Here is a 10,284-nt window from a genome sequence, read left to right on the forward strand (position 1 = left end):
TGGCCTCTGGCCAGGGTCAACCCACCACAATGCACTTGCTTAAATTTCTCCCTATTGAGCATGGAAGCTGAAGCTCACAGTGCAGCTTGTACTTAGAGAGTTAAGCACATGCTTAAAACAAAGCCTGTGCTTCAGTGCTTTGCTGACTGGGGCTCGACTACTGAAGTACAGCTGAAAAAAGGAAGAAAGAACTAGAGTGAAATCAAACAATGTTAACAAATCAGAATGATTTGGTGAACATAAAATTGAACTGTATTGTTCAGGAGCATTCCAAAAAGCTGACACAAACTCGGTATTGGCTGAAAAAATATTTCACCTTAACATGGTTTAAAAACAGCCCAAAACCACAGTAGTCTGCTCCTATGGCATTACCCAGAAACAAAACCAGAAAGAAACACATTTAATACACATTGCTTGATGACAATAATTAAGAAATTGGGACTCATAATTCTTAAGTTAAATAATATGATTGCTGGTTCCAAGATTCAATTCTGTATTTATTTTTCATTTTTCAGTATCATTGCAAGCTTTCAATGATCTCCTGAGTGCAGCAGTGAAACAGTTATAATGGTTAGGACCTACAGCAAGCCTCTGTGCATTTAGCTCTGATCTCTCTTCAGCTAGCTTAATTTGTAGCTGCAATCTACAGTCACTCCAATACAGTGCAGAATACCAAGGGTTGAGAGACAGAGACAGGTGGGACAAAGTGAGTAAGCATGAGCATAAATAAATGATAAGTTGCAGACATTTTGGGTTGACTTACACTGTGACCAACATTTATTCAAATACATCATGCTGTCGAGAGCAGCTGAGGGAAGAAATGCGTGTTACACTGAAAAAGCAAGTTGTAAAGTCATGCAATAAAGGCAAAAGAACCTCCAAAACAAACTACCAAAACCTCAATTAAGGATATCTGTGCCATCCTCTCTCTGACCTAGTACTGATATGTACAGCCTTCAATATTTTCCATATGAAGTAACTCTTTTTTAATTATTTCTTCAATATTCTGTCTCGTTCTGTGGATAGAATGGACAGCATTCACTGAACAGGTAGTCATTTAATGTGTTTTTCTTTAACCCCATCAATCTGAATTCTAGTTACTTATTTATATCCAATCCTATACTAAATTTAAAATTATTATTTTCTTTTCCTTTTGACATGTTTCCTTCCCTCCTCATCAAACAATAAATCTCCTTAACATTCCTGCAAAATCAGAGAGGATTATTAGTTCCAGGGATTACCCTAAAAATATCCAAAGCATCCACTGGTTTTGGGTACTTAATCTGAGATCTTTCGGTTTTCAGGCACTCCATATGCCTCAAGTAGAGCTGTAACAGATCTCAGCTGCAGTTCAAGAACACTTAGCTCTCCTGCAAAGGAGGACAAGATGTTTCAAACTGGGTATCAGAAAAATTAGAAATAGAGTGGCCACTTCTAAAACACGTGGTGATGCACGTGGCCTGCCAACATCACAGAGAAACACTGGCAGAAGCAAGAATAGTCTCCAATTTGATGTCATTCAACTGTCTGAACTGCAAGATCCTCCTCTTCCTGAACTCCTTGCACTTTTCACTATGTATCTTTCACTTTCTGCAATAAATGAGACAAACAGTTCTACAAACAATATCACCTGTGACTCAGTCCGAATTCGTTCCCAGAGTCCCTTCTGTGACTACAGCAGTGGGCTAGAGTGGAAAAATAGCAACATACTGAAAGCTTGGTGCCTGATGCTTCTTTACTCAGGAAGCACACAGATATGTAGGCATTTATTGGCCTTTCCTAATGATTAAGAGTAAGGAAACGGTCAAGATTTAACTCACGTCCTTTTCGGAGGTAGTCATATTTGTTATGATTTTCTAGTGTTACTGCTGTAAATTCAAAAGTAGAAAAAAACCCCTAAAACCTAAATGTGGAATCAGAGAGACACATGAGACACCAGAAAGGCTTGGATTCTGTTTCCTTGAATGTGCCACTCAGCGTCGCAGCACACTGATCTGCCTTTGGAAGCCAGAGCTCCAAGCTGAGCTTCCGCTGCAACTCAGGCCTTTGATACATCCGATAAAAACATTTTGTTTTAGGAAGAAAAGCCAACTTTTCCCAGAATGGAGTAGTTACAAACAAAGATCACACTGCCAAAATTCCCCCAAATGAGAAGGGATCTTTCTGTCTTGAACTAGGTCAGGGAATCACTCCAAGTTTTTCTTCAGGCCATATGTTTCTCCCAGCACTATTTTAATTGTTGCCTTCACTGTTCGACATAATGAATTTCTGTTCCTAGAAGATACTAAAGTCTCTGTTTCCCACCTTACTTTAGCATCTTCAATAGATTTTTATGTTAAATTTATAATACCATGACAACATCAGTATTAAATTTTCTTTCCACTGTATAAACTTAGTAATTTTGGATTTTTTTTTTAATATTACTATTTTCAGGATTTTTTTGGCACAGCATTTTTGCACTACTCTCATTTTGTGAACATTTGTCTTTACCTTCATGCACTACTAAGCAAACTTCTGTTATTCACACAATACTATTTTCAATTACAATTACCTTATGCATTATATAGTTTCATTAATAAATCATATTACTAATAATCTGTTTCTGATACTTTTAATAAAATTTTCCATTCCATTGCATATATATCTAAGGGACTACAGCATTTCCTTATTTTTCTACAGCATTTCCTTATTTGACTACAGCATTTCCTTATTTTTCCTTCTTCTTAAAGAAGAAAAAAAAAATGCTGAACTGAGTTAAATTCTATTGCCAAGTCCCTTTCTATCTACCTACCTATCTATCTGTCTCTCTCTCTCCTGTTTCTTATGATGTTTCCAGACTGGCAATGCTCAAATCTAACAGCAATAATCACAAATTAAATGGATGTTGGGTTTTGGACCCAAGGGACCATTTTACCTTCTGCTCAGAGGGAAAAAATACGCTTAAGGCTAGCAAAAGCCATTTCAGAGAGAAGAATGATTCCTTTTCATATGCAAAAGATAGAGTATCTAAATTTAAATTAGGAGGAGAACTGCCCTGAAACTGACATTCCTTGCAAAATGCAAAAGAGCTTTGTAAATAAAATGGTACCTGATCAGAACTATTTTTAATTATTAAATTATTATGTCTAAGCTTTTAAGTTAAAAAGTCTATTACTGATTTTTTGTTAGAAGTTTTATTCTTCCTGTATCAAGGTCCTTCTCCATTTTCCCTTCTCAAAATAATTCTGATTATCCCTCTGAAAAAGTCACTATGGCATTCTGCCTTCCCAGGGGAAAGTAAACAGATGCCTTTGGCTAAACTGCATGTATCAGGAAAACAAATGGGAAGTGGTCATTACCAAAGTCAACGAGCTTGACTCCACCTTCTGTTGTCAGAAGAATGTTGTTCCCTTTCACATCACGATGAATGATCCGGTTATTGTGTAAATGCTGAAGGCCCTATATACCAGCAGTAACAGAAATAAGTTTACTCCCTTATTTAAAAACAATTACCCTACTATTAGGGAATGTAATGAAGACAATCTGCACATACTTTATAGAAACATCTGTCCCCCAGATTACATGCTTGATACAACCCCTGCTGCTCTAATAGCCCGCATAATATTGTCAACATTACCATACTTTATAAATGGAAAACGTATATATGAGATGAGTAAATTGCACCCTCTGCTGTTATTACAAGCCCAATGAACATCCTTACCAAGAGAGCACCATATAAGATGTATGAGATTATAGCTTCATCCAACCGTTGGCCACACTTCAGCAGGCCTTTGACAAGCTCTGTGACAGAACCTCCATTACACAGCTGTGAAGGGGGGAGTTGTGAGGAGGGAAAAAAAGAACGACAAGTCCTCAGTTACTCAATATACTTGTTTACGCTGTGAACGCCTACTGTGCAAAACTGCACTACAACGCAAGTCTGGGAACAGTTAGATTTTTATCCTGCAATTATTTATGTTGTCAACCCACCTTAGAACACATTTTATTAGCAACGTTAATAACAAATCACAGCAGCCTAGGTGGGGAATGGAAGTGAAAGCCAAAGACTATAAAGTGCAATTCATTAAATGTAACTAAAAATCAAAATATTATGAACAGGACTATATTTTGTTGTTAAAAGAGGATTTGTAAGTAAAATTTCCATTATTTGAGTATTTTCACAATAATAGGTGCATTGTCTTTTTGAAAAACTGCTTTTGTGCAAAGAAAAAGCCAGACAGAAAAGACTGATGTTCATGATAACTGGGAGGCAACAAATTACAGTCATTTTAAACTTTCATTCCATCAATGCTCCTGCTGGCAGGCAATATAAAGTAGACAGAAGCCATATCTCTATACTCAGATTTGATGGCATGTGCTGACAACAACTGAGATGAAATAGTCTGATCCAGAAAAAACAGCTTCTTGCAAGCATTTCCCATTAATGGGCTGCCATACATCAAAAGAGGAGGAGAAAAAGTAAAATTAGAATCTTAGTAAATATGTTTTAATCCACACCATTAGTTTACTGTTCATGTCCTTCCAAGCAGCTATTCCTCTCTTTCCTTTCTCCTCTTTCTCTGTCCTTTTCTTACTTTAATATTCATATACGTTCAACAACAACAAAAAAAAAAGCTGGGAAAATTGATTGCCTTTCTTTCATTGAATTTTCTCCTCTAGACCCGTTTTTGTAGCCAGGACCCTTACCAACGTTTCTGCCATACAGAAATAACATGTGTTTCAACAAAAGTTCATTTTACGTTATCAGTATTAAGTTTAAAGTACTACAGCATAAATCAGGAGAATGGTATGAAAACAGAATTTCTACAGATTCTCAAGGTTTTAATTGCGCAAATAACTTTTACCAACTTTGCATCAGTTCAATCACTAATTTCTGTGATATGTCAATATTTTTCTTCATTTATTACTAACTTCCTCCTGAATAAAAAAATCTCACTAGACTGAAAGTTTTAGTTCATGGAAAGGACCAGATCATATGATAAACAAGACATCCTATATGTAACTAAGTTCCTGAAGCAAAATTTCATCAGTGATAACACTGATGAGTTCTGCAGGGATTTGACCTAACTTCTTAATTCATTAGTAGGAAATTTTACATTTATTTTTTTAAATCAATTCAGGGGGAGCATTCAGCTCAATATCAATCATCAAATGTATTTACAGGGGAACTTCATCATCTCATAAGAGAAAGTGCATGTTTTTCCATGCTTAACCATTTGGTGACAAGCCATTAAAGCAAAGACTTTTGTTTCCTGCTTTCATTGCACTAAAAGTTCTACGGAGACAGGCCATACTAAACTTATATCTAGCCTGCAAATAAAATATGGAAAGTATGCCCTCCCTTCAAAAAAACCCCAAGCTGGTTGTGACTGAAAAATGATACAGACTGGCAGCTGTTTGGTAGCATATGTTAAATGAATGACTGACTCTGGAAATAAATATATCCCACAAACACTCCTGCAGCTGTCAGTGACACTGTTCTTGGCAAAATGAACTTGTAAACTTCATTACCACCTTGTACATAATGATAATACTTTAAGAAGTGGACTGATGCACATTCAGATGGAAAAGTAGGGAAGCGTGCTTTACAGTTGTCTGTGCTACATCTATCCCAGAAATATAAAACACTTATCTCTAAAATTTCCTATGTAGTAAATTGCATCATCAGAAAAATATTTAAGATGCCCCCTTTGCTGCCCTTTCTCATCCTAGACATTTATCAAAGTAAGGTCCTGCTCGTAGTGAGTAAATATGGCAATATTGTGCCTAAAAGAAAAAAAAATTCCACCTTTTTATTACAAATTTTGGAAGTCACACATCCAATTAATATATGCTGGTGGCAGGGGGGTTGGAACTAGATGATCTTTAAGGTCCCTTTCAACCCAAATCATTCTATGATTCTATATTTCATCAAAGACTCAGGGATCAAAGTTTGAGTACTTTGTATACTCCTTTTACTGAAAAAGTGTCATTAATTTATAACACAAAATGTAACTGCTACACATACATAAATTTGTATGTAAATTCCAAAGCAAGAAATAGTTTGCCTTGTCTGGTAAATTTATCTGTATAAGGAAAACACAAGTTTTTAAATGTTCAGTTTCTTTAAAACTTTGGATAATGTGCACCAAAGCCACCTGAAATGAACTTACTTAAAATTTATAAAGTCTGTACAAACACTTAACTCTGTCAAATTCTATATTCAATTTTGTTACATAGAATATGCCATGATTGTGCTTTACAAACTTTTGTTATATGGAATACCACATTATGCATCTCTCGGATATGCTACACTTGTACTAAGAAAGAAAACACGTGGGAAATGAAGCCCAAAGCCAGCAGGTTTACAGTAAAAAACAACACCAAAACAAAATTACTAAAGCTCCTTTTTTAATAGTTACTGAAATTTAAGATGAAACACATCCAAAAGTTTTCCTGCAAGCTACATAATTCTGCAGTACATAGAAATCAGATGTATTTTTGGGATTCCACAACTTAACAGAGAGAAATGTTTGAATGGTCTGTTACTGTTCATAAGTCTGTGCAAAGCTCTGTATCAATTAGGCCTAGAAAACATCCTCATCTTTGGCAGCCACTTACCTGGCAACTAGACTACCAAAATACGTTTTTCATTGCAAGAATACTGATTGCAACTGAACAAGAAGTGTTAATGGAAGGCATTTCTGTTGCTAGGTTTTCAACAAAATTAATTTGAAATTACCATAAAACAGACTTTCCCATTACATTTTCTCTGTTCACTTTTGCAATAGGCAGCACATTTGTTAACTGTCCTCCATGTTACTACTACATCATTTTTTGCATTCCCCTCAAGTGCTTGAGCTCTCCAAAAGTTTAGAGAAATGTCTTATCTAAATGTTTCCTCCAACATGAAAAAATAAAGTTGTTTTTAGGCAAACCACTTGTATCAAAAGGACTTGCTTGCTTTGGAGGCAGAATGCAGGAACTTGAACAGAAATAAAATGCAAAGACATTCCTTATTAAATTAACATTAAGTTTGGATGTGATTTTCAACAGTAGACTACCACACATCATCTATCACAAGTCCTTTGATTAATGGCCCCAATCAGGGAATCATGAAAGCCTCTGACACTTCTAGCAATAAAAAAACCCAGAAACACAACATCTGCTAGTTAAGATGTAATGTTAACAAAATGTTTTTACCTCAAGTACTAGCCAGAGCTGTCCTCCCACATATTGATCTGCTTTGTAAAACATCCCATAAAATCTAACAACATTAGGATGATTGGGAAGAAACTGCAAAATATTATATTCTGCTTCAATCTCTTCATCTACATCCTAAACAAAAACCAAACACACAGATTGTATAAGCACAGTAAGTCCATACAGAGCAAGAACAAACTCTCATGAATAAAAAGAACATTTTTTTAAATTAGTTTGTATTTTTAAATGGTTTTACTTTAATGCAGCTGAAAGTACTCACACAATACTGTTAAATTTAATCCACATCAAATCATGCCACTTTTTTTACATACAAAAAAGCGAAGTCTGTGTAAAGCAAGCAGTTGTTCTTCAAGGATTCTTTCTGTGTATAATATACGTAACCAGAAAAGTAAAAATTATACTTAACTTTGTTCAGTTGTCTAAATAAGAAATTTACACATGCAGTATTTTCTGACCTGTTTTTAAATGTGCATATGTTTTATTGTGTAAGCTAAACGTAAATACATGAACCTTTGATTCATTCTTTTTTCTATGGTCATCAGATGAGACCAAGTAGAGAACAATTTCACAAAAAAGGGGACATCACTGAAAACAAAGACATCCTTATGAAGAAAAGACATACATCAGAAATTAAATTAAAGAGAGACAAAACAAAACCCATGAAATAAGGAAATGTTACTAAATATTTGTTAATTAAAGAATTCTGTGACAATTAAAAATACTGCGTAATATCAGTACACAGGCCACAAGTTTGTTTCTGCACATACTGTGACTATTAGAAAATTGAAGCTCTTACAAGCATTTTCCATTTTTTACATTTTAATAAAAGGATATCTTCTTATTTATTACCTTCTTCAAACTTACACAACAGAAAACCAAGATGAATTTCAGTAGTGTTGGATGACAGAAACGTAATTTTTTTAGTAAATACTTAAGCCCAGCTGTCATGATCGAACTCCAGTTTGATCCAATCTGAACAGCTGCCAATTAAATCTTCCATTGAAAACTAGGGCCCTGGTTCTCAAGGGAAGCCAGGCATTTAATATCCACTAAAACTGGTGCTGGCACAGAACTGCCTCTGAGAATTTGGGCTGTGCTCTACTTCAGTTTTTATCTTAACTATTGCCTCACAGTATTATCCACTTATAAAAGATAATTATAAAATATCCTAAAGTTCACAGTACTTCTGTGATGGGAAAAGTAATTATTTTAGGGGGTACAAAGAATAAAATAAGAACATTAAGATTAACAGCATCTTGTATTTTCCCGACTATAGCAGTCCCCTAAGAGGAATGCCTCTGTACCTTCTTATCATTTGCATGCTCCAAGCACAGATATCTAAATTTGTACCAGAAGAATTACACAGACCTTAAAAAGAAATTAGGCAAATACTGTCTTAAAGTAACATACAAGATGATGAAATTGCAAGTTGAAGTTTTCAGGTGCTGGTACCAAACTCCTCCTGTCAATACATTTTGCAAAATTGTTCCCTTCAGGATGTTTTCAATATCTTCCATATTTTATTTACATTTCAACTCTGAGAATTCCTTTAAATTAACAATGAAGTTACAGTTTAATATTTTTTACTTACACTGATAGGATCCAGAATCTTTACTGCTGCCAGACTCCCATCTTTCTTATTGGTAACCTTATAGACTTTACCATAAGTGCCTTTCCCAATAGTTTCTATAATTTCCCAAGTATCTGAGGGATCAGCTAATGATTCTAGTCCAATCATACTGGAATTATATTGAAACAATCCATACAATGGTTTCCTGAAAAACAAAGCAGACACACATACAATGGGAAGCCCTAAGTAACTCTGTGCTAAGAAGGTATCTTATGATAAAGAAATCAAATATTGTCCTAATTTGAGGAAGAAATACAGACAGAATCACAAATGAAAACCAGATGGAAAGATAAGATCACTAAAATAAGGCATGGAAAGAAAACACTGGGGAACACTCCTCTTTACTTCGCTGTACGTGTTATTTGTTTCAAACCTTGCCCCATACACTACATTATTCTGACCACATTTTAACAAGTTGTGACAAAATCTGATCCCTCCCTCTACTGTATGCTTTTTTTAATGGACATTTTACAGAACTGGTTTAACACAGCTCATTAATTGAGGCCCTGTTTCTTGTACATTAAAAAGCCATGTCATATGTTTAACATATTTTTTGTCTAATGCTTCCTGGATAATTGCCAGACAGGCATTTAGTAAGTAAAACACCTCATCATATCTGATATATCTACAAGAAAGCCATGTATGATTAGTTTAATAAAAGTTAATACTGGGCTGGCTGATATCATAAAATACAAACCAACGTGGTAATAGGCAACAGGTACACCACTTGGGTGACATTCATCACTGGAGATGTTTCTCAACAATTGCACCTGTCTCTGTCTCTGTATTTCAGACAGTGTGTTATGGTCAGTTACACGGGCTGACTGCACCTCCACCTTCGGGAGATCTCCTGGTCAGGGGAGTCGTTTCCCCAAACACTCCTGAGTGACACACAGATCACTGTAGTCCGCACACAAAGGGCTCCCTCCCACCCTTGGAATTACACAGATGGCAAGTTCTGGTGATTAGGAAAATGACAATAACATTTTAGGATATTAAGTAGTGAGAATGAGAACTAGATCCTGCCCCTGAACTGGAATTAGAGAAAGGAAAGATGAAGGTTAAGATGAGATTAACTCAACCTTCTTATGTAACTCATCATTAGAGAAGCTGACCTGTTTATGGTTTCTCTAAGAAAGAATATTATTTACCCATTTGGTGGCTGTCAGTAGGTAAACAACTTCAACTATCTGTACATTTAACTAGGAGATGTAAAGTCTGAGATCCATGAACAAACCAAAGGAGAAATATAAGAAAGTAATCTTGACAACAGCAATTGAAGACACCACCAGCACTGACTGCAAAAGCTCTTGATTTTTGGAGATGGATCAACTAGCACCTCAAACGTACACTTGCATTTTAAAGTTTGAGCCACTGCTTTCTAAGCATGTCTGATAACTGCTAACCTGCTTGAAGTAATTTTAAAAATCTGCCATCTTATTTTACCTCTT

General features: G+C 35.5%; 1 protein-coding gene across 1 annotated transcript; it reads right to left on the bottom strand.

The window, feature by feature from the left end:
• Positions 1–1,278: 1,278 nt before the first annotated feature.
• Positions 1,279–8,941, bottom strand: LOC114818361 (myosin-IIIb-like). Its single transcript, XM_029083916.1, has 5 exons — positions 8,795–8,941; positions 7,183–7,317; positions 3,701–3,805; positions 3,339–3,438; positions 1,279–1,370 (listed from the first exon to the last, which is right to left on the bottom strand). The coding sequence occupies exons 1-5, from the start codon at positions 8,939–8,941 to the stop codon at positions 1,279–1,281; spliced, it is 579 nt and encodes a 192-aa protein (XP_028939749.1).
• Between the last annotated feature and the right edge of the window lie 1,343 nt (positions 8,942–10,284).

This window comes from Antrostomus carolinensis, unplaced genomic scaffold, assembly GCF_000700745.2.
Source record: "Antrostomus carolinensis isolate BGI_N321 unplaced genomic scaffold, ASM70074v2 scaffold7820, whole genome shotgun sequence".
In the NCBI taxonomy this organism is placed as follows: domain Eukaryota; kingdom Metazoa; phylum Chordata; class Aves; order Caprimulgiformes; family Caprimulgidae; genus Antrostomus; species Antrostomus carolinensis.

Bases quoted from the DNA above. Each gene is read 5' to 3' on its own strand.
- LOC114818361 (XM_029083916.1), bottom strand. From the start codon at position 8,941: ATGATTGGACTAGAATCATTAGCTGATCCCTCAGATACTTGGGAAATT. The intron at 3,806-7,182 runs GTAAAAACATTT...CCCCCTTCACAG, and splicing joins AGCTCTGGCTAGTACTTGAG to CTGTGTAATGGAGGTTCTGT. The intron at 3,439-3,700 runs GTAAGGATGTTC...GCTGGTATATAG, and splicing joins TCTTATATGGTGCTCTCTTG to GGCCTTCAGCATTTACACAA.